Source organism: Lissotriton vulgaris, chromosome 4_1, assembly GCF_964263255.1.
Source record: "Lissotriton vulgaris chromosome 4_1, aLisVul1.2, whole genome shotgun sequence".
NCBI lineage: Eukaryota > Metazoa > Chordata > Amphibia > Caudata > Salamandridae > Lissotriton > Lissotriton vulgaris.
In genome coordinates, this window is record NC_141691.1 from 1,383,760,223 (window position 1) to 1,383,785,736 (window position 25,514).

The window sequence follows — 25,514 nt, forward strand, 5'->3', positions numbered from 1 at the left end:
ACTCTGGCCAGATGATTTGCCATAAGACAAATCTGGTAGTCCTGAACCCAGGACCAGAGACGCAGAGCTTCTCTGCAGAGAAGATAAGACCCCACTCCTCCCTGCTTGTGGACATACCACATTGCGGTCGTGTTGTCCGTCAGGACCTGAAGGGAAGGGAGGAAGGCCTTGAGTGCCAAACTAATCGCCCTCAATTCCAGAAGGTTGATGTGAAGCAACATTTCCTCTGGAGACCAAAGACCCTTGATCTCCAGATCCCCCAGATGAGCACCCCACCCTAGAGTGGAGGCGTCCGTTATCACTGTGGCAACCAATGGAGGCAGATGAAAGGGCTTTTCTTGAGACGGATTGCCCTCCACGCTCCACCAAGACAGATCCGATGCAGTGTCTCTGAAGATCCTCACAGACTCCCTGAGATGTCCGTTGTGCTGAAACCACTGCCTGCGGAGAACCCACTGGAGCGCCCTCATGTGCCAGCGTGCATGGTTGACCAGCAGGCGAAGGACCTTCAGGACTGGAACGACCGCTCCATTGTAAAACAAAGGAATAATTTCCTGAATGTCGAGAATCCTTTGAGGTGGAGGGAATGCTCGGCAAACAGTAGTGTCCAGTACCGCCCCTATAAACAGGTTGCGCTGTGAGGGCACCAGGTGAGACTTGGGTACATTTATTGAAAAACTCAAACTGTACAACAACTGAGTTGTCTCCTGCAGATGATGGAGCACCTTCTCTGGGGACTCTGCTTTGATCAGCCCTTCATCCAGATAGGGGAATAAAGGAATCCCCGCCCTCCTGAGATGGGCTGCCACCACTGCCATCACCTTGGTAAAAACTCAAGGTGCAGTAGTCATTCCAAACGGAAGGACCGCAAACTGATAATGTTGCGACCCCACCGTGAAACAGAGATACTTCCTGTGCGGCTCCAGGATCGGGATATGAAAATACGCATCCTGAAAGTCGAGCGACACCATCCAGTCTTCTTCCAGCAGCGCCTGAAGAACCTGCGCAAGGGTAAGCATCTTGAACTTCTCTTGTTTCAGATAAAGATTCAAGATCCTGAAATCCAGGATTGGGCGAAGCCTGCCATCCTTCTTGGGAATCAGGAATACCGGGAGTAACATCCCTGACCCCTTTTCTGCTCTGGAACCAAATCTATTGCACCTTTCTTTAACAAGGTCAGAACTTCCTCCTGTAGGAGACGAAGATGTACCTCTTAGCAAGCCCCTTGACAAGGAGGGTAATTTGGAGGGAATTCCCTGAAGGGAAGAGCATACCCATTTGCCACAAGATTGAGAACCCATTGGTCTGTAGTGACCGATTCCCAATCCCGCAGAAAATGGGTAAGCCGACCCCCCCCAGGACCAACATGACTGAGAATCAGGATTCTAGGGCTGCTTTGCTGCGGCGATAGGGGGAGAGGTAGAGGAAGAGGAGGAGGCGGGTTGACGACCTCGTGGACGACCTCGGTTTCTTCCTCTAGAAGATTTATACAGCGTATTTTGTTGCTGCTGCTGTTGACGAGGCTGCCCTTGCGAGCGAAAGGATGACTTCCCAAATCCTCTGTATCTACGAAAGGAACCTCTGGATTAAGTCTGTAAGCCAAGTGATCTCGCCGTGGCCTTACTATCCTAAAATCTTTCAAGTGCGGCATCATCCTTCTTACCAAACAGACCTGTACCATCAAAAGGTAAGTCCAACAAAGTAGCCTGCACATCCTGAGAAAAGTCAAGACTTCAACCAAGCTCCCCTTCTCGCAGCCACTGCAGAGCCCATAATTCTAGCCACCGAGTCAGCCGTATCCAGGCCACTTTGAATGACCTGGCGCGCAGCAGCTTGGGTATCATCCAAAACCTCCTGAAAGTTCTTCCTTTCTTCATCAGACAGTTTTGGGAGCAACTGTTTAGAGGAATCCATCAGGACATTGATATACCTTCCCATCAAGCAAGTTGAATTTGTAGATTTCAGTGCCATGCTCGCGGATGAAAACACCTTCTTAGCAGACTGGTCAATCCGTTTGGACTCCCTGTCTGCTGGAACCTGGGGGAAAGCCCCTGAAGACTTCTTCGAGCAAGCCGCCTGAACTACAAGGCTCTCAGGCGAAGGATGAGCTGACAAAAATTCTGGATCCTTAGGTGCCACCCTATATCTCCGTGCCACAGACCTGGAGACGGCAGGGGCAGACAAAGGCTTCTACCAAACCTCCAACACTGGCTCCAGAATTACTTCATTAAATGGTAACAAAGGATCAGTCACAGAGGACGGAGAATGCAACACTTCAGTCAATAAATTGGACTTAAACTCGGTGCAAGGAAGATTAATATCCAATAATTCAGCAGCCTTTCTCACAACTGTATGATACGGAGCTAACTCCTTCGAAGGAGCCTCTGATCCCAGATAAAAATCCCACTCAGGGGAAACATCAAGACCACTTGCATCTTTTAATTCTGCAAAATAGTCCTCAGAATCAGGAAGCTCACCTTCCTCCATTTCCTGCCGATAGAGTGCCTCTTCCACAGCTCTTTGGGCCTCCCTCCTGGAGCGGATCCTCGGGACTGGAGTCGATGGATCCACAACAGACTCCATCGGATTCGGGACCGGTGTCTAACGGGGATTCGACGGCGCCGCTTGCGCCCAACGAGGGCGAACAGACGGCACTGGAGATTCTCGGTATGGCACCGGAACCGGGAAAGGAGGATAATTTCCCGGCGCCACCTCGAGTCGGGCCCATCGGCGCCGACAAAGGAACCTCTTGAGGCTGCTCCTGATTTTCTTGCTCTGGCTCGGCTTTTCTCGGATCCGACGAATGGGCGGAATCCGAAGGAGCCAGCGTCGGTGATCAATAGACTTCGATTTCAGGAGCCACTTCCTTCTCTGGCGAGTCCGGATTTGAATGAGGAGGACCGTGACGTTGAGGAGAAGATGACTTCGGCGCCGGTTCCTTATCAGAGTGACGCCTCGAAGAGTGCTTCTTTCTCTTATGTCTCTTCGACTTTGAATGTCCCGACGCCGACTTTGAACCCGATCTGGATTCTGAACGAGACCTCGACCTCGATCTTCTTTTACTCGCCTTCTTATTCTTCTTCATCTTGGCTATAAACAACTTTGCCTCCCTTTCCTTCAATGCCTTAGAGGTAATCTTCCTGCAACACACACATCCATCAACGTCGTGATCGGAAGATAGGCACCATACCCAATCCTCGTGCGGGTCAGTGATGGACATCTGCTTACCGCACTCCCTGCAGGGCTTGAAACCAGATATTCTCCCAGACATCTTCGAAAGGAAACGAGAAGAACAGACAAGAACAACTATAATAACAATGTTACTACGGAGAGTCCCAAGAAACAGTTGGCGTCGACGGCGCAGAAAAAAGGGAACTGACGTCATCACGCCGACGAGGCCCTATTATGGATCCAGTAACGTCAGCGAGGTCGCGAGCGGAGTTGTACCCTCTGTGACGTCATCCATGACCTCGCCGGTGTGGAGAGCTACAAAAGTTTCCGATTGGCTGCTGCGCAGGGGATATTCACAAGGTGAGGAATCCACTGGCATATGTATCTATCAGAATTAAGTTTAAACATTAAAATAATTTCTAATACTCAACTGTGCAAATTTGATCTAATACATTTAGAGAGGAATCCATTTATGGGACTGTATAACTCTCACCTAGCACAGTCCACCACAACTGTGTATATATATACATAATTACTCTACTGCCAATGGTTTGGGCAAAGAAGAGTGACTAGTGAACTCTTCTGAAGTTCAAATCTCATTATACCAAAAACTTCCATTACTCGACAGAGTAGATAATACCACAGAACTGCAAATTCACCTGTAATGTGTCACTACACCATTACTATTCTTGGCACTTACACCACCAATACACTTTCCTGATCAATTAGGATGGCTAGTCAAAACTTACTATGTGACTGTGCATCTCATAGTAATTGAAGCAGCTGTTATTAGGTGTTAGCTGTTTAAGTTTAACCGGTCGATTCAAAACTTTAAAAACTGCATGAACAGTGGGAATCTTGAGGCCACTCAAGGGAAGTGGTCTTGAAAAAGACCAAGAAATGGTAGAAAATGTATAAATTAACAGCTTTAAAAACCAATGGCAAATAAGCAAAAAAGAGATATGACATAAATAAAAATTTCAACATAACAAACAAAAGCCAGAAATACATGTGGCGAGTAAAATTATCAAAGATAGGGAATAATAGCTTCAGATGAGGTGGAAGGTTGGTTTATTGCGTTGGACTAGAGTGCCTGTCGTCTGTGGGAATAGACTTATCTCCAAAACACTGCTGCTAGTCTATGGATTTTTTAACCTGTTCATTCTCCACCTCTTCTTCTGCCTGAATAATTAGGAGCGGCATAAGTCCTATGTATATCGGCGCTCATATTGACTATCCTTCTGCAGTGTAGCTAATTTTTCAAATTTATGAAAAATTCTAAAGTTAAAAAACTTATCAAACATTATTACAAAACATTCTGCCTTAGCAAATGGACATTGAGTGTCACTTTCTCTGTTAAAAAGCATTTCCACATGATTTTGGTCATTGATATTTTCTTTTGTAAACTACTACCATGTTAAAATAACTTGGGTATCATTGATATATCAAATAGTTTCCATAACATATTTGACACTTTTTAAAGGAAAATGTAGCCCAACATTTATTAAGATTGACATAAATTACTTACTTGCTTTTGCAAATGACTTATCTTCTCATTTGTAATTTGTGAATTCTGACTCTTTTTTTTGAAGTCCTCTAATTGTTCTTTTAATGTCGAAACTGCAAATAGGAACGTAAGCTTCAGAGGTGGAAACCATAGTTTACATATATGACGCATACAAATACTTGCTCGATTATCAGGACAACAATGTACTGCATTCTATTTTTTATTGGTAACATAGAAAATACAAGTTTTCATGGTTTAATTTCCAATTAAACATCACATTAAAACAAGTTGGTATTTGAAATTTTGATCATAGTCCAAAATCAGGCTTGTTGGTTTAAAGTTAAGGATGTAGATAGTCCTAACTCTTGTTCTTCCTCTTCCAAATATAGGGGCTGAATCCTAACAATTTACCTGAACCCCAATATTTGATCACTCTACTTTTTACCAAAATAATTCAGCTCAAGCTGGCTCCAGTTGATCTAGTGGTTAGTGGACAGTAAAGCACAATTTAGCAGAGCTACACAGAATAGAACATTGGAAGGGCAAAAGACTGAGTTCCAGATCTGAAAAACAGGCAAAAATGAAGTTCATTGCAGAATAGTCAAACTGTGGTACAGGGGAAAATACCTAAAATATAATGAAGGCTCAATTACGTAACTGTACAAAATGCAAACTCATTTAACTCATTAATCCCTTGCTCAGAAGAATCTCAGCATGAATTCTAAGTGTCAAACTCATAAAAATTACTGACACAAACCAAAACAGACTAAGTCAAATGGACATAGAAAATAAAGTCTCCTAGCAACAGCAGTCCTAACGACAGCTGTAAAATCCAAAAACCCAAGATAAAGAACCCATGCTCCTAAATCCCAAGAGTTTTGTTTTTATACACAAATAACATTTTCTAATAATATATTCTGCAAATAAAGCATAGCATGATCATGAGTAGGGTCGCATTGGCAAATCAGAAACAACGTAATATTCTAAAACGTTAGTACTAAACCATTTCTTCAGGTAACAGAAATCTTCCTTCTGCTCAATCAGCAACTGCCCTCCGGAGATCATCAACATAAGATGAAACAATGGCTCATAGAATTGGCACATCTACACTAAGCTTCCAGTCCTTGAAAATAATACTTTGGGTACACAATGGAAACTTCATTCACAATGCATGCTTTCTAATTCATTGATTTCCCGGGAAAACGAGGGAAGAGATGGTTGGCAGCGGGACTCTGATTGGGAGGGGGAATGAGCAGAAGTAAGTTGAACATACCACCAGAAAATACATCCAAATTAAAAACAAGGGTGTTTCGCATGAAAATGTGGAATGGCTATTCATAACATTATTTGCACTTCTAGTTGACCTGAGAAACTCATTCCAAGCGCAACATAATTAGTTCATCAATTATTACTCTACACATAAATAAAAAACAAATAAGAAGAAATAATGGTCACACAATATTAGCACATTTTGCATATTAAAAAGAAATACAACAGCTCACCCCTCAGATTATTTTAATAATAACTAAAAAAAGAACATTAATAATTTCATTAATTGGTCAGTAGCTTTTTGAAGACCTCGTCTTCTTAGTTAGTGAAACATTCTCCTGCATCTGCTTTATTTGTTGGTATATTCAACTCAATCAACTAGCTAAGAACAGGCCTCTAATCTCTTTGTTTTACTGGATTTTGTATCACCTTGTATCGCTCCTCTTTTATTACCATATCCTTTCATTGTACACTTCATTAGTTTTAATGAGAACAAAGAAATCGCACAAATGAACAATATTATTAACGGTGATAGAAAAGGTTGTAGAACTCCATCACCAACACTACTTAGAGAGCAGCTGCTTTAGGAAAGTAGGTGACTGGCTATCACCTTTATCTAATATCCTACAGTTTCCCAGACATCTGGCTCTTCTAATGACGTAATCTCATGTCAGGTTAGTTATGTTGATAATGTATTTGTCTTTCACTCCACTATAATAAGGGACACAAGTACAACATTTCTTTCCCCCAATTACCTTAAAAATTTCACTCTTTCGCCAAAATAATGTCTAGTGCAAAGCGATTTTGCATCACCATGGCTCTAAATGCCAAAATCTGTATATTCACAAGCTTTAAAGACAATGCTGTATACATGATAGGTCTAGCCACAACCCTAGACAAACATCTAATCTTAACATCATTCACGGCTATTCGCATAGGAGGACTAATATAGTGTCCAATAGGTCCAAAATGGATAAGTTACTTACCTGTAATCCTAGTTCTCTTCCAGGGGTATCCTCATCAAAGTCATAAGCACTGAATATTCCCGCCCATGTGCGGGACCCCGGAAACAATATAAAAATATATATGTAAAAACACATATCTCGCTCCACATAAATGTACGTACATATATTATTTTTCTCACACCAATGCAGCTCCAAAACTGAGGCTAAAACAATGTAATCACATGTACATGTACTGCAATTAGTAAGGAAACAAAAAACACATTAGGTCAAATATCCCTTGAACTTTGTGTTTTAATGAGTAAACCACTCATAAATCCTGGAAATTGCTTGTAAATAGACATTGTTAGCCCTCAGGCTGCATTGTAAAAACAATAGCATAGAAAATGAAACCATTTTCAACAAAAACTGGCACCGTGCCTTTAAGGCAGCCATGGCCCCAGGCTTCCCATCATGCCTCAGGGGTTACAGTTAGGTCAGTTCTTTGCATAACCCTGAAGACAGGGCTCAACCACAAGATTGAAAACAGTACCAAATCTCATTTACCTGGGGAGGCGGGTGGGTTGCTTATGACTTTGATGAGGATACCCCTGGAAGAGAACTAGGATTACAGGTAAGTAACTTATCCTTCTCTTCCAGGGGATCCTCATCAATAGTCATAAGCACTGAATAGAATAGCAAGCCCATCAACCACCTGCAGGTAAATGAGAAGTACATGACCCAACCAAATCATAACAGCCAAATCCTCAGCTGTTAAACAGATTCCTCAGGGAGGCCTGGCCCACCTGGGTATCTGCTCTCGTGTCAGAATCTAGACAGTAATGTCTGGTAAATGTATGGACAGACCTCCAGGTCGCCGCTTTACAAATCTCAGACATGGGCACATCATGCAGGTAAGCCGCCGTGGCTGCTCTACCTCTAGTAGAATGCGCCTTAGGAGTACCCCCTAAAGGCTTCTGCGCCAATTTGTAAGCAAGCTTGATACACAAAACGATCCACCTGGAGATAGAACGTTTCGAGGCTGCATGACCAGTTCTGATCGATCCGTAGTTAACAAACAATTGATCAGAATGTCGAATGGACTTGGACCTGTCCAGTAGAACTTTAAAACCCTTTTCAGGTCCAAAGAGTGTAACGCCCTCTCAGCTGGAGTAGAGGGATTAGGAAAGAAAGTGGGTAAAGAGATAGACTGATTGACATGAAAATCTGATACCACTTTCGGCAGAAAAGAAGGATGCGTTCTAAGCACCACTCTGTTCAAATGAAAAACTGTATACGGTTCTTTTGTACAGAGAGCCTGAATTTTGCTCACCCTACGGGCTGACGTAATCGCTACCAAAAAAGCCGCTTTCCAGGAAATATGCTGTAAAGTAGCTTTATGAATGGGCTCAAAAGGAGGGCCCATCAATTTTGATAGGACTAGGTTCAGCTCCCAGGGCGGAGCAGGAGGCCGCACAGGAGGGTACACCTTTTTCAGACCTTGCAGGAAATCTTTTACTGCTGGAAGCTAAAAAAAAAGAAGTCTGCACCTCAATGGAGTTAAACTTCAAACCTGCTTTAGCCAGGTACAACAAGTATGGGAGAACTGCATCTTCCTGACTCTTTACGGGATTGTGACCATTCTGCATGCACCACATATAGAATCTTTTCCACTTGCATGCATAAGAATGTCTTGTGGAAGGACGTCGTGCTTCTTTCAGAATGGACATGCAGTCCTGTGGCAGTCCTAGATGGCCGTACTGAATGACCTCAGGAGCCATGCTGCCAAGTTCAGTGACGGAAGGTTGGGATGGTGAATCCTCCCGTTCATCTTCGATAACAGGTCCTGCCTGCATGGAAGCCTCTTGTGAGGAGACACTGATAGGTGAAGTAGGTCCGTGTACCACCATTGCCTCGGCCAGTCGGGGGCAATCAGGATCATTGTTGTGCACGAGTGGTTCAGCTTGCTCACCACCTTCGGGATCAGCGGAAGGGGTGAAAAGGCGTACACAAACTGCCCTGACCAGTCGATTAAAAGAGCATTTCCTCTTGTTCCTGGTCGATAGAACCTGGAGGCGAAGCTTGGGCATTTGCTGTTTACGTTGTCCGCAAATAGATCTCTGGAAGGACGACCCCATGACTGGAAAATGTCGTGTAGCACTTAGTCGTTGAGAACCCAGTCTTCTTTGTCTTCGAAATGCCGACTTAGTGCGTCCGCCCTCACGTACTGCTCTCCTGGGAGATGGACTGCCTGAACAGACAACTTGCGAGCCAGAAGCCAATGCCAGATGCGCTGAGCTTCCAGAGACAGCGTCCTTGAGCGAGTTCCTCCCTGCTTGTTCAAATAGTACATCGTGGTGGTGTTGTCCGTCTGTACTAGAACCATTTCCTCCTGAAGCGAGGGAAGGAACGTTTTGAGAGCCAGGTGAACCGCTCTCAATTCCAGCAAGTTGATGTGATAAGTGCTTTCTTTGGCAGACCACAGACCCTGCACTTGTAGAGGACCCATGTGCGCCCCCCATCCTCGTAACGATGCGTCTGTGATAATCGTTTGTGTAGGAGGAGGTTGTTGGAAAAGAATCCCCACCTGCAGGTTTTGTCTCTTCGTCCACCACTGGCGGGAAGATTGAGCTACCTCCGACAAAGTGATCTGATCGTCCCATCGATCTGAGTATTGGTCCCATTTGTCCTCCAGATCCTGCTGAAGAGGACGCATCCGAAGTCTGGCGTTCGGTACCAGGAAGATGCAGGAAGCCATCGACCCCAAGGATGAGGCTATCTTCCGCACTTTCTGAGACCTGTGGTGAAGAATTGTCTGGCACTTGAGGGCTATCGAAAACTGTCTCTCCTCCGAAGGAAACACTTTTCCTACCTCGGAGTCTAGCAGAGCTCCTAGGAAGTGGATCTTCTGAGTGGACTGAGAGACAGACTTGCTGTAGTTGACATGCAGTCCTAGACGCTGACAAAGTTCTATGCATGTCTGGAATTGATTCCTTACATTGCCTGGAGTTGGACCTTTCAACAGCCAATCGTCTAAGTATGGGTATACGAAGACTCCCCTGCGGCGTAGAGCTGCCGCCACCACTGCGACACACTTCGTGAACACCCTGGGAACCGACTTCAACCCAAACGGAAGGACTTTGAACTGGTAGTGGGAGGTCCCCACCCGGAAACGAAGGAATCTCCTGTAATCGGGCCGTATTGGTATATGAAAGTACGCATCCTGAAGGTCCATCGAACACATCCAATCCCCCTTCCTGAGATGTGGATATATTTGGTGAAGCGCCAACATGCGAAACTTTTCTTTTCGTACATGCAGATTGAGTGTTCTCAAGTCCAGAACGGGCCTGTATTCTTCCTTTTGGCCCTTTTTTCTGACCAGAAAATACCTCGAGTACACTCCTTTCCCCCTTTGGGACACCGGAACTCTCTCGATGGCTTCTTTTTCGAGGAGTGTCGCTACTTCCTTCTTTAACCTTTGTAGCTGGTGGCTTGATGTTGACATCGGGGAAACGGGTGGAGGTAGACGATGGAAACGAAGACAGTACCCATTCTGCAGCGTAGACAACACCCATTGATCTTTTGTAATGGCCTGCCACTCTGTCCTGTGATGCGCAATGCTTCCCCCCACTGGAGTGGGTAACGGCGCTGGGGGAAGTGAATATTCATTGCTTCTGCTGAGATTTATTGAAGTTGTTGCCTTGGCGCGGATTTCCATTTCCTTTGGAATTGCCCTTGCCTTTGTATTGTGACTTTTGTTGGCCCTGCTGGTTCTGGCCTTTCTGCCAGTGAGGGGTTTGAACCCTCTGCTTCGAAGAACCCTTGTTGTTCGAACGGAATTTCTTCCTGAATTCCTTTTTCTTCTCAAGCCCCACAGCTTTGAGGGTGTCCAACTGGGTCTTCATCCGTTGCATCTCCTCATCCGCACTCGCTCCAAAAAGAGATGTGCCTGAAAAAGGAAGGTTTAGGATTCTGGCTTGAGCCTCTGGTTTCAATGCTGTGAGGCGTAACCAAGAGGTTCTCCTTGCTGTGATTCCATGTACATAGCCATGCGCAGCCAGCGTTGCCCCATCTGCCGCCGCTCCTATAATCTGATTGGAGACTTGACTGCCCTCCATCAGAACCTCCTCAAAGTCCTTTCTATCTTCCTGAGGAAGTTTTGCAGTAAATCTCTGAAGTGAGTCCCACAGAGCTCTGTCATACCTGCTGAGCAGTGCTTCCGCATTGGAGACTTTGAGGAAAGAGGCTGAGGTGTTACAAACTCTTCTCCCCCATGAGTCTTGCACCTTGCTATCCTTATCCGGAGGTACCGTGGATGAGGAAGCTACCGCATTGGATTTTCTAGCCGCCGCAATGATTACTGAATCTGGCGGGGGATCAGCTTTGAGGAACAGAGGATCCTCCTCCGGAGGACGATACTTTTTGAGAATCCTCGCCGGAACGGACTTCACCGTTGCCGGAGTGAGGAAGACTTCGTTCACAGGTTCCATTATACCCGGCACCAACAGCAACAACGGTTTTGGTGCTGTTCTGTGTTGCAGGGTTTCAAATATGACAGTCGTCTTGATTTGTGGAGCTGTCATCGGTACTCCCAGCTTCAGGGTTCCCCTGCCCAAGATATCTTGGAACGAGAAAATATCTTCAGTTGGAGATACCCTCGAGCGTGGGCTGTTTGTTAGGGTTGGAGAGTACTCCCTGTGAGATCGGGTTCTCGAAGAACTTGAAGAGCTACGTGTCCTCCTGGACCTAGATCTTCTGCTTGAACGCGTTTTAGAACAAGATCGCTCTCTGTGACGAGAATGTCTCTTACTTGAGTGCCTAGAACGAGACCGTTCTCTGCGGGGAAGAGGTTGGTCTCGATATCGTCTTAGGCGATCTGCCGTCTCCTTGTCCTTTGCCCAGTGGTGAAGAGGTCTATTCCACCTTGGGGAAAGATGAATAGTAGGAGATTTGTGGATGGGATCTTTCACTGGTGAACGTGACCGTGGAGGTTGATCCGTTCGATCCTGTTGCGATCTTGCAGGGGATTTGGACCTCTCCCTATTCGATGCGCAGCTTTGTCCATCCGAGTATCTGCCACTCCGAGATGATGAGGAAAGACTCACTAGAGATCTAGAGGAAGACCTCGACCGAGATCTCTCTTCTGCAATCCTCCGTCTCTTGGCAGGAGGATCCTGCACTGGAGATTGTTCCACCTCCGCAGCCGATGCTGAACCTGGAGAACCCAACTGTGGCCCTAGGACGTGAGCCTGGCCCAATGAGTCACTTTCTTTGTCCTGAACCACCTGTTTCAAAGGTGACCTCTCCTTTGATCTTGCAGGAGAAAGGTTCTCTGGTTGCGAAGAGCTCCGTTCCCTGGATCTTTGCTGATCCATCGACGGTGGTCGTATCGACGCCGAGCGCCGAGCAGGTAGACGCTCTCTCGACGTCGACCGTGATTTCTTTAACGTCGACCTCGGGTGGCGATGACTGTCCTTCGACGTTGAAGGTTGTCTGCTCGACGTCGATGGAGGCTGTTTCGACGCCGATCGCCGTTGTTTCATCGGCGACTGGGCGTGCCTCAAATCCGAATGCCGCTTCGACGTCGAACGCTCTTGACAAGGCGTCGACGTTGGCTGCATCGACGTCGACCGATGATGTGTCGACAGAGGCTCCCTCGACGCCGAACGACCATGGCTAGTCGTCGACGGAGGATGACTCGACGTCGAACGCCGATGGCCCGGCGTCGACGGAGAATGCCTCGACGTCATAGCATGACAATGCTGCTTCGTCGTCATATGGCTCGCCGTCGAGCTCTTCCGCTTCGACGTGACCTATCCCTCGACGCTGACTGTAGCGGAGGTACCTTAGATGTAGACGCTGAAGACATCTTCTTCGTCGCCGTCGTTTGCTTCTCCAACGCCGATCCCGACGTCGAATGTGAACCAGTCGGGGCTTCTCTCGACGTCGACCGCGTCTTCAGACTTTTCTGCTTCTTGGGAGATCTTCCTCTCTCAATAAGCCCATAAACTCGAATCCTCTCACATTCTTTAAGAGTCCTGGAAGTCAAAACCTGGCAGTGTTCACAGGTTTTAGAGAAATGAGATTCTGGTAGGCACAGGATACAGACTGAATGAGTGTCAGTCTTGGCCATCTTCCTTCCACACGAAGGACATTTGTCAAAGAGAGAAGGCATCTTTGACAGGAAAAAACACCTTTTTTAAGCCTAAAAAAGGTTTAAGCAACACCCTATGTCTAAAAGACGTCGAGTGAAAGCAAACATTGTAGATTACTTGGAATATTTTTTGACAGAAAGTCAAAAAGAAAGGAGCTGTTTCACCAGGGTCCTGACTGAAGGAGCCGGAAAGAACAACTGACCTAACTGTCACCCCTGAGGCATGATGGGAAGCCTGGGGTCATGGCTGCCTTAAAGGCACGGTGCCAGTTTTTGTTGAAAATGGTTTCATTTTCTATGCTATTGTTTTTACAATGCAGCCTGAGGGCTAACAATGTCTATTTACAAGCAATTTTCAGGATTTATGAGTGGTTTACTCATTAAAACACAAAGTTCAAGGGATATTTGACCTAATGTGTTTTTTGTTTCCTTACTAATTGCAGTACATGTACATGTGATAACATTGTTTTAGCCTCAGTTTTGGAGCTGCATTGGTGTGAGAAAAATAATATATGTACGTACATATATGTGGAGCGAGATATATGTGTTTTTACATATATATTTTTATATTGTTTCCGGGGTCCCGCACATGGGCGGGAATATTCAGTGCTTATGACTATTGATGAGGATCCCCTGGAAGAGAAGTGGATGTATTCTTCTCAAATTGCTCTTCTCTTTCAATTTTTGTACATGTTAGATTCTAGAAAAGACTATAGCTAATTAGAATAAACCCAGCCAATTCTTTGGCAAATTAAAATAAGCAGTCTTCCCACAAACATAATAAATTCCTCCCATGATAGGCTCTTCCCTGGTAGAAACTCCACACTAACTTCATATTTTTAGCCACATGTACTTTTAACAACAAATTCTGCTCTACCTCTTTCCATAGGATGACACCATACCATACACATTTCACCGTTCCTTTCTCGCTCCAGCCTCAATTTTGGATGCAAACACAAAAACCTGATTATTCTCCCTTAATTATTTCCAAACCTTACTCATGCCACTATATTTATTTTTTTGCAGACACACAGAAAGATACCAGTAATCAATCAGTATTCCAGCTATTCACCAATATTAGAGCACCGCACAGTCGGTAGAGCAACACACGGTCATTTAGCCCACACCCCGAAGGTCGGGCGGCAAATATCGATGGGGCGCTGGAAATTCAAACTCATAAACAAGTGTGTGCGTCCAATGAGCGTTTCGAGTATCTGCTTTTTCTTGTTTACCCCCTCCCTCCCCCCAATAAACCACCCAAACAGTATGCGAAAGAAATTAACTTAAACAACACAGTCACGAAAATAGCAGCAGTTACACTTCCAATCCCCCCCCCCCCACCCCCCTTAAAGCCAGTAGATTCCTTCACAATTCGGAACCTCAAATGTCCAGTGCCCAATGGCACCCCTCGGGTCCCTCTTGTCTCATCTCCTCCTTGTTAGCAGTGTAAAGTAGTCTCGGTGTGTTGGCCTATACCTAACATATACCCCCCTCACAACCCCCCATCTAGCCCGTGATGGTGGCGCCATTTGGACCAAACGCTCCGGAATTTTTTGGGGCACCCCCTTGCCTTGTAAGTAACTCTCTCCGCTGCTATATAGAGATCCAGCCCCCTCCTCCATTCTTCCAGCCCCGGACGTTCCGGCGCCCCCCAGTATTATGCGGTGTCCCTTTTTGCCACAATCAGTGCAAGAACTAGGAATGTAAGAAGTGGGCGAGCCAGATCTATCTCATTGGTCATGCCTAGCAATGCCAGCTTGGGCTCCTGTTGGATCGGAACCCCCAAGACCTCCTCAAGTTCCTTGAATACCTGTGTCCAGTACGTTTGTATTGTGTCGCATGCCCAGATAGTATGATAGAAGTCCCCCTCACATTGGCGGCATCTAAGGCACTGTGCGTCTTCTATTTTCCCCATTTTACTAAGTCGTACTCTATCATAGTAGGTTCTATGGAGCACATTGAATTGGATGAGTCGCAGTCTTGATTTGATTGCCACCTCCCGGGGATGCATCAACACTATCTCCCAATCCAGGTCTTCCATCTCTCCTACCTCTGAAATAAAGATCCCAGGGGAGTCCTCCCCAAAAACTGGAAATGATCTCTTTCCGATCTTTAATAGTCAACAAGGAGAGGGAGATAGGGAGGCATTCGTCTTAGAGGATAATAGTAACAAAGGGAATCTAGAGAAACCTAAAAAGAATGGGAGGAATAAGAGGAAATTAATAAGACGGATAGAAAAAAATAGGCGGAGGAAAATTCTTTTTGGAAAACACCCAAACTCTTCTACAAATAAAGAGTTAGATCAAACTTCCCAGGCGGTCGCTGAAAACTAAAACAAATCTGAAAAAAATAATGTACTGGAAAATATCATTTCCCCGTCCTCGGTTGTACCAGGGGTTACCCCCCTCCCTTTTCCTCCTATAACAACTGTTACTAATCATTCTTGTCAATCAGTTGGTTTTAACAGGGATGTAGCTGGAGCTATTAGCTCGATACCTTTGAGAAAGGAGTACAACCCTTCAGGACATGTAAATCCAACTCTCAATCCGTTGGCGACATCCTTTGCGGGAGTAGTCACACGAGGCATATCGCTAAAAGAAACTAAGAAGGAAAGTATTGACACTCTTTGGCTAGAGTTTTCCCCCCTTTTTGATGCTGAGTGCACCTTGAACAGATCTCTTCTTCTCAAATACTTCCAAGAATCGGCAAACTTGACATTAATACAATCAGCTGATTTAGACAAGGTATTAATATTAAAGACTGAGATAGGGATGATAACCAGGGTGAAGTTCCAGTCTAAACTAGTAGCAAATTTAATCTTGCAACGATCTGAAGATCTCCAGAGTAGAGGGATAGATGTAATACCCCTGGTAGGGAACAATTGACAAGATAGAGTTTCAAAACCTTTATTTCCTTCAGGGCCCCCTTTTCCAATGTTGCAAGCAGCTACTGGTAGCACAAAACATGCCGGCGATCTTGCGGATTTAAAAATATGTATGTCTAAGGACCTTCGTTTAGTGTCCTATGTTAACCCGCCCTTACCATCTCGGCAACTTGATTCTGGAAATGAAAGCCATCGATGGAACTGGCTACCTGGAGTTCTTGCAAGAAAACCCCCAAATAACCATGCGTCAAATCCGCATTTTTAGCGACAAGATGACAATAATATCTTGGAATGCAGCTGGCTTAAAAAATAGTCCAGAAAAAATGCAATTTCTCCTGTCTTTGGAGGCAAATATAATATGCCTCCAGGAGACATGGTGCCCGGATAAAATTCAGGTGGGGAAGGATTATTTTGTATTAGAAGGCAGCGCTACCACTAATAAGAGAGGACATGCTAGTGGGGGGATAGCTTGTCTTTTATCTAACCAACTAAAATGGAATTATGCCCACTATCTGGACCCCTGTAACCTTTTTCAAGCAGTAACATTATTTAGCTGTGGCAATACTGAAGTTCTTAAACCTTTAGTTTTGATCAATGCCTATGTTCCACTGGAAGCTGGTTTTAATGTAACTCTGAAAAAGGTTTTTGTATATCTTCAGAGTATCAGGGAGAAAGACCCCACGATTGCTATAATTCTAGCAGGGGATTTAAACTGCAAAATCTCCAACTTAAGTATGAATTTATTTCGTGATAAATTCAAAGAAGAAACTCTCCATATCCCTCCGGCATTATTCCCCGAAAATATTAAAACAAATAAACGAGGGAAGTTACTTTTAAATGAGCTGGTAGATATGGATGGAATTATTGCGAATGGGAGACTCCCCTCGGATTCCCCTGCAAATTTTACTCATAAATCTTATCAGGGTGAATCAATTTTAGACTATGTAATAGTGGGGATTCACTCTTTTGAGCTACTGAAGGATCTCAGCATTATTGAAACCCCATTCAGTGACCACAAAATATTCTTTATTTCTGTGAATGTAAACCCTCCTAAATGCGACCAGTGGTCTTTTAATAGTGAGTGGGTAAACTTTGGTGTTAAGACAGGAAGGTGTCATTGGAACGCAAGAGCACAACGCGAATTGGAGGGAATGCTTGATGTAGCAATAAACGAGTTTCCTTCCTGGTACGGATTGGAAATTGAAAACTTCTCTCTGTTTATGAAGGCAGTAATAGCAGTTGCTAAAAACTCTAATAAGAAAAAGCCTGTTAGAATACCACCAAGCCCCTTGAGATTGCTTAATATAGAAATCAACAAATTAGTAAGGGCTCAATTTCTAGTTAAGTCTGTTGACGTAGCACAAACAATATCATTGCTAAAAAGAAAAAGGAGAAGGTTATTGAGCACAATTTGTAAAGAAAAAGAGGATGCCATCTGGATAAAACTAAGAGAAGCCTCTTTTAATGGTGAAATGAGGCAGTTTTGGACCCTTATAGGCGAGGGGTGTGGATTGAGAACAAGACCACTCCCCATCCCAATTGAAGAACAAATATGGGTGGACTTTGTTTCTACCCTCTATGCCAGTAACAGTTCTGTGGCCCTACAAACATGTCCTAAGGAGGATAGTCAGCCTTTGGTACCCTTCTCAGTAAAAGACATAGACCTAGCTATTAGAGAAATGCGGCTTTCTGGGGCAATGGGTCCCGATGAATTACCTATTTCCATATTAAAGCAAAGTGGGGCTAAATGGAGTAAATTACTCTGTCCCGTGTTCAATATTTGTCTATTGAGAGGCAAGGTTTTACCATCTTGGAAGGGAAGTATCCTGGTTCCACTCTTTAAGAAGGGTGATCGCTTGTCTCCCCAAAACTATCGCCAGATTGCATTGTTGGATGCAATCGGCAAGGTTTTTACAAGATGTTTGTTGAAGCAAATAAATGATTGGGTGGATTTTTCAAATATACTTCCACTTGAACAAACTGGCTTCAGGAAGAACCACGGTACTATGGATAATTTAACAGCCCTACAGGTAATAACCGATAAATATATTATGGCTAGAGAAGGGAGAGTCTACGTGGCCTTTATAGATTTTTCCACAGCCTTCGATAAGGTCGATCGACCACTGCTGTGGAAGAAACTATTAGCTCTTGGTATGCCACCTGGGCTTCTAGACTTGGTACAGGACCTACATATTAATACTTGGTGTAGAGTATTGCTGGGGGGAGAGAGAGGTCTATCTCAGGCCATCCCCTCTGCCAACGGTCTCAAACAGGGTTGTCTATTGGCTCCCCTCCTGTTTTCTCTTTATGTCAGTGACCTTGCCCATAATTTATCTCTCTGTGAAGGAATTGCTCCGCGCCTGGGAGACACACACATTTCCTGTCTGATGTATGCAGATGACATATTAATCTTAGACCTTACCCCGAAAGGTCTCAATAATCGTCTGCATGCTCTACACATATTTTCCGAAGCACACTATCTGAAAATAAACATTTATAAGAGCAAGGTAATGTGTATGACGGGGAAGAAAAAACAGAAATCGGGTCACATGAGCTGGGAGGTCAAAAGCTGGAAAGTGTACAATCGTATGTATTTTTAGGTAAAATAGTCAGTAGCAATTTAAGTAACAAACCCCATATAGATAACAGTTCCCGCAAGGCAAAGTCGCAGGGTAATGGTCTAAGAGCCTTATATAAATCTACTGGTAAGAGACATTTTGTGTACCTTTTAGAGGCATTCCGGGCAAAAATCCCTGCAACTTTGCTCTACGGTATTGAACTCATTGATTTAGGACAATGGGGTTTTTTGGACATCATTGAGGGTTCCCTTTTGAGAAATTTAACATCAGTCAATAATGCATGCACTGTAGCATCCCTTCGACTAGAATTTGGCTTAAGAAGTAGTTGGGTCCAGGGTTTGGCAGGAGTGATTCGCTGGGTCGCCTGTTTGATTAAGGGAAATCCGGCCACACTAAGATCACTCATCAAAAAAGAGCTACTGGGCCCTCTAAAAGAGTATTCGTTACTCATAAAGAACTTCAGGAAGACTATTACATTCTTGGAACTGGAGGAATCAATCCTTTTTGGACTTTCTGCACAACAGCTAAAAACTACCCTAAAACAGGCGACATGGAAGTTAAGTTTCGAGAGGGATCGTAACTCTATCATTCTGAAGAAGGGGGTCACTCAAGTTGTTAATTCATATCTATTTAGACAACTACAACCTTATGCCTCTTGGAACATGCCCCATGGTCTGCGCCGTTTCTGGCTACTTTTGAGGCAGGACCTCCTTCCTTTGAATAAGTTATTAGCCAAATGGTACGGTACTTCCAATATATGCAGTTTTTGTAATAATTCAGTCCAAGATACTGTGCATGTTTTGCTTGTGTGCCCTGCCCTAATGGCTCATCGTCGTACGTGGGTGAGACCAGTTTGCATACAATTGGGCATTTTATCGGCAAGGTCTTTCACTGATGCTGTTTTTAGTCCCCCCAATGAAATCTTTTGTTATAGAATTTAAAAAAAATGTAAATGTTTTTTAGAATTGTATTAAATGATTTAAATGAAAATTTGGCACACTAGGCTTAACAGTAAGCTGGTTTAATATGTTATTTTAAACTTCATATTGTTTTTACTGTCATGTTGTTTTATGTGGATCTCTATGGAGTTCCAAATCATATATTCAATAAATTCAGTAATTCTCCTACCTCTGCCTCCAACGTACCTCTGAGTTTTGCCAGGTCCCCAAGCATATTATTAGTTAGGGTTTTATAGGTTAAGGAGACCGCCTTCCCCGTTATCTGCTCTTGGAGGAGACGCCCCTCCAATGGTGCACATTCTGGAATATCAGTGAGTGTGACGTTTTGGGCTCGCCATGCGTGCCTTAATTGGATGTATTTGAACTGCTGTGTGTCATGTAGGCCGAACTCTGTTTTAAGTACTTGAAAAGATTTCAGCTCCCCTTTGGCCATCACATCCCCTTATAGTGGAGATGCCGATATCGTCCCACCTTTGGAAACCTCGTCGCTTGTTGAGTTCTGTCAACCACTGGCAGTGCCACAGCGGTGTCAGCCGTGTGAGCTTCTTTTCCCAACCCATGCGTCTTGTGGCCTTAGTCCATGCATTGAGTGTGAGCGACGTTGCCGGGAGGAGCAGTGCCCTGTTAGTACCCCCATAGAGATAACACAATAGGTTTTTGGAAGACATTTTAACTCTCTCCTAGGCATAAGTTGGGTGGTCCACGGGGGCATGGAACCAGTCATTAATTGGTGTTAGATGTTCCGCCCAGTAGTAGGCCTCCAGGTTGGGGAACGAGATCCCCCCACTATATTGGTGCCTCTGGAGCGTAGACAGGGCCACCCTAGCATGTTAGCCTAGCCAAAGAAAGGATCGCAGGTCAGCATGGATCTTAGCGAAGACCGCAGTTGGTAGTGGATAATATTCGTTTTGTAAGGCATAGAGGAATTTGGGTAGAGTGATCATTTTATACATGGCCGCACGGCAAGGAGCGTGAGTGGGAGCTGTCTCCACCGGTCCATTACTCATGCCATTCTAAAGTTCTTACCATTTTTATACCTCTCTCAATTCAGTTCAAATCACTTTATTTCCGTCACAAGGGCCATAAAAGTACAGACAATTTAAAATACATATAACAAATAAAACACACTTAAGAAATTCACTGCTGGGACAAGTCAAGAGATAACATACATCATTATAAATACTGTATGTAATAGAGAAAAATACATTAATTTGTGATTAAATTCATTATATGCCTAAAAAGTGTACACAATTGGTTGTAATAAGAGAAGGTACCATAATATAAGGCTATTATCAAAAACGACAAAGAAATGTGCAAAGTAACAGTACACTTGGATATTATCAAGCAACATGGAGGCAAAGAGCTTAGCTACGAAGCATCCACATAGCACTCATGAATTTGGTGATGAAAGTCGCTATTACTTGGAGAGGATCCAAAGGGCTTACTGGTGGGTTACGTACTCCTAATAGCCTGCATATAGGTGCAAGCCAAGTATGACAAGGGGCTGTATAACCTGGATAGACAGCTAATACATGGTAAATGCTCTCTTTTGGGAAATTTCAGGTAGGAAGCAAGTGTCTCCTTTGCCAACCCATCCAGAAGTAAACACTCTGAGGGGTAAGGTGCCTATTTGAAACTAAATATATGATTTCCTATGGAGTGGAAGAGACACTAGATCCCAGATTAGCTCAAACCCATATGTGGACTTGATATCAATAAAGTCCCTGGTAAATTTGGAGCTAGCTGCTCTCCGAGATTCCTCAGCTGCCACCAGTGACCAATATTTAATTTTCCAACACAGCCTTGGATGGAAAGACAGTTGAGGCTGGGTGATCCCACAATTCATGCAGCTATAATGAGTACAGTAATGACTTCACATTTGAGAGCCAGGGAATTTTTTTAAATTGGTTAGCCTTCATTTTTTTTAAAAATATGTTTTATTGAAACACTTAACATACAGTTACATCACTGTGAGCATATTTCAATGAGGAAGCAGAAATCTGGCCAGCATGTGCATTATATATGGAAACAATAATGGCAGTCATTATTCCGATAATTACAATCGTCACAGAACTGGGCAGTTGGCATCAGTGGGAAAAACCCCGGCAATATAACCAGATAACATTCCCTCGTTACACATCATTGTGTGGCGTCATCTATCCCACCAGAGTACCCGGCTTATCCTGTCGTCCAGGGTGCGTCCCTGGCTCGTTGCCCTCCATGTTGCCCACAACCTCATACTTTGTGTTACGGCGTGTTGTTCCCAAAAGAAGTGACCTCTCCGGGCGGATCGGCCGCTTAGGTCGGTGTGGTGATGCTGCTGTCTTCATGGCCATTGTCGTATGTCAGCAGATGAATGTGGCGTGGGCTGCCGTATGGCATGTGTTCGTGAATGTGTCCATTAATCATGAAAGTACAGCGCTGTCAACTGGGGGGCAACAGTCTGTGAAACCAACCACCGAACAGAGGGAGGAAGTAAAAGAAATATCAGGGAGGGGGCGAACATTAACTCGAGGGGAAGGGGGTGCTGCATTACGGCTCTGATTGTCAAAGTCCCGTGGCCAGGTATCGTGTCCATGCGAGGTGGGAATGCTCTGCATGTGTGAGTCGGTGTATGTGGATGAGTGGCGGGGTGCGTCCCATGTTGGGGGGGTGTGGCTCTGCGTCAGCTGGTTGCATGGTCGGTCGTCCCCAGGGTGGGGTGGGGGGGAGGGGAGAAATGGGTGGCGGGCGGAGGGGGAAGGAGCAAGGCTAGGTTATGACTCCGTGTCCCATGTGTGTGTGTGTACCAATCGCCATGGTGTTACCGTGTGTCTCTCCCCATCTGCATGCCTTCGTGCCATAAGGGGGTCACCCTGCCTATGTTATACCCTGCTCCTGCATGCCTTGCTGAAGGCCTGTAGGAGGTCGTCCCAGGTCTGCGCAATCGGTATGGCTCTCCGTCCCGCGGTCTCTTCTCTACAGAGAATCGTGCCTTCTGCTGTCGCCCAGTAGGTGAGAGAGGCGCACCAATGTTTCGTCTGCGGTGGATTTGCGTCTTTCCAATGTCGCGTTATGAGTCGTTTGGCGGTTATCAGTCCCAGATCCCAGAACCTGGCATGGGCTTTGTTTTGCTTCGTCCTCTTGAACAACCCCAGCACGCAAGTTTCCCAAGTATATCTTAGTTCTGTTCCTGCACCTTTCTTTAACAGTGCAGTTACATCCTGCCAGTACGTCTGCAGCCTGGGACATGCCCACAGCATGTGCAGAAAGTCAGCGTTTAGCAACGAACAACGCGGGCAGCCGGAGGTGTCTAGTGCAAAGTATCGGTTAATTTTATCGGGGGACAGATATGCCCTGTGTATGATGTAGAATTGTATGATTTTAAATCTCGAGTTGCGTGGTATGTGGCGTGGTCCTTCCAGGATTCTCTCCCACTCCTTGTCTGTCCAGTCCCTCCCTCTGTCAACTGTCCATTTGTCTCTCAATGGTTGGAGCGTGCATGTTGTGTGTGACTGTAATGCCTGTGCCAGCCAATGTATCACATGGGACCCATTCCCCATGATGTGGAGGTACTGCATCAGCAGGTGTGTCTGAGGTTCCTCCGACATGTCTCCCCAGTGTCTCATGAATTCTCGGATCATGGAGGCATGTAGTAGGAACTGCCCCGTCGGCAAATCGGTGTCCTCCACCAGGCTCCCAAACAGGATCAGGGTGCTATCTTTGTACAAATCTGCCATCGTTTCTATCCCCGCGCGCTCCCAGCTTTCTAACAAGGTCGCAGTGATCACTCCTCCGACTCTGGGAGTGCCCTGCAGTGGGAGTGCGGGGGCATAGGGTGTGACCTCCCGCGTGAGTCTTAGTGCACGTTTGTAGCATTTAAGTGCCACCGTGAGGTGTAAATGTGTTCCGCGGGTGGCTTTAGCTAAGGGGTGGAACAGCGCGAGTGCCCGTGCTTGGGTCAGGGCCGGTGTTTCCGAGGCCGTATCGTTCAGGTTCCTCCCCGCGAGCCAGCCCACCACCCATTGAAGCTGCGCCGCAAGATAGCAAAGTTCCTGATTGGGGACCGCAAGTCCCCCCCGTTAGTGTTGGGGCGTATAGTTTTTTCAGCGCCACTCTGGGCCTCCCTGTGTTCCAAATGAGCGCCCGTACCATAGTCTCTAGCTCTCTGAAAATTCGGGTGGGAACGTACACCGGTATATTTGAGTAATAGTAAAGGAGTCTGGGTAGTGCTATCATTTTCGTTAGGGTGACTCTGGCTGGGACATTCAGTGGGAGTGTGCCCCAGAAAGCCATTTGGGCTCGCAGGGAGGCGATAGCTCTGACCAAGTTGCCTTCCAGCACGTCTGCCGGGGACCGGTAGATGTGGATGCCTAGGTATTTGAAGGTGCCTGCGTGCCAGGTCAGCGTCGTTCCCCCATGTCGTACCTCACTTTCCTGCATGTCGGGGTGAAAGGGGTAAACCCCGGATTTCCCGCAGTTAACTTTCATTCCCGAGTGGGCCGGGAATTCTCGTAGGGTGTCCGTGAGTCCTTGCGGTATCTGTGTGAGGTCTTTAATGTAGAGGAGCAGGTCGTCAGCGTACAGCGAGACCGCGTGCGTGCCATCTATCAATGGAATGCCCCATTCTGCACCCTGCCTCCTCAGCAATTCCGCCAGCGGTTCCATCGCTAAGGAGAAGAGCAGTGGCGACAAGGGGCAGCCCTGTCTCGTGCCCCGCCTGACTTGTATGGTGTCTGACAGGAGGCCCCCAATCCGGACCCGTACGCTGGGCGTCTGGTAGAGGAGGCCGACCATATCCGTGTACGCCTCTCCCAGGTCGTACTTCTGCATTACTGGTCTGAGATACGGCCATTCCACTGAATCAAATGCCTTTTCCAGATCTAGTACAAGACATTCCGACCGTGGCCAAGGCATCCTCGCATATTCCTGTACCCTAAATAGTCGGCGGATATTTTGTGATGTACTACGTGTGGGTACAAAACCGTTCTGGTCTGCGTGGACCAGTGTGGGTGTGTATAGGGCTAGTCTCCGGGTCAGTGTGGATGCTAATATTTTATAGTCTGTGTTCAGGAGGGCGAGTGGCCTGTATGAACCCAACTGCGTCCCGTCTTTTCTGGGTTTTAAGAGGGAGACCAGGGTGGCTTCATTTAAGGAGGGCGGTAATGAGGAGTCTTCCATCGCTGCCTCATACATTTTGATCAGTTCAGGGATCAGGAGGTCCGGATATGCCTTGTAGAACTCCGCTGGGAGTCCGTCGGGGCCCGGGGATTTCCCATTGGAGAGCGCCGCTATGACTACCCGGAGTTCTTCTGAGGTGATGGGCGCCGCTAGGTCGTCGCGTTGGGCGTCTCTAAGTGTCGGTAGCGGTATCGAACTGAGGTATACCTCAGTGTCCGGAGCAGGAGTAGGCAGGCAAGAGCGGTATAGCTTGTCATAGTGGCTAGTAAACGCGCAATGTATCTCCTGTTGGGTGTGTAGGAGTGCTCCAGTGGCTCCCAGTATTTTCGTTACTGGTTTCGTCTTTTCCTCCCTGCTAATTAACCATGTCAGTAGCTTGCCTGGTTTATCTCCTCTGTCGTGGGTGCGTGCCGCGTGGGCTGCATAATTCAAGCACCGCAGTCTCTCTATTAGTTTCTCGTGCTCCGCTTGCACAGTTCGCAACTCTGCTCCGTCATCCCTCACTGTATCTTGTTCATGTCGTAGCAGCTCTGCCTCTACCCTATTGAGGTCTTTCTCAACGCGCCGTTTAAAGTTGACCTGCGTGCCCAGGCATTGTCCCCTTATGACCACTTTGAACGCATCCCATTCTATCTGGGAGGTGGAGGCTGTGCCCGTGTTCTCCTCAAAGTAGTGCACTATGTGTGTGAACAGTGAGTCTCGGAAAGGTGCGTCCAACAGGAGATCAAGCTGCAGTCTCCAGGTGGGGACGGGAGGATGTGTGTTCGCCCATGTGACTTCCAACATGTGGGGATTGTGGTCCGAATGCGTCCGTCCCATGTAATATACATCCGTTACTAACGGGAGTAGGTCCTCAGTGAGCATGTACCTGTCCAGTCATGTGTGTAGGT

The 25,514-nt window shown here is 45.9% G+C and overlaps 1 protein-coding gene across 1 annotated transcript in view; it reads right to left on the bottom strand.

Moving 5' to 3' along the window:
* Positions 1 to 25,514, bottom strand: part of ROCK1 (Rho associated coiled-coil containing protein kinase 1) — a 2,273,505-nt gene that overhangs the window by 997,145 nt on the left and 1,250,846 nt on the right. The window contains exon 15 of the mRNA XM_086965620.1: positions 4,700 to 4,791. Coding sequence (XP_086821746.1) covers positions 4,700 to 4,791 — 92 coding nt within the window. The remainder of the gene's footprint in view (positions 1 to 4,699; positions 4,792 to 25,514) is intronic.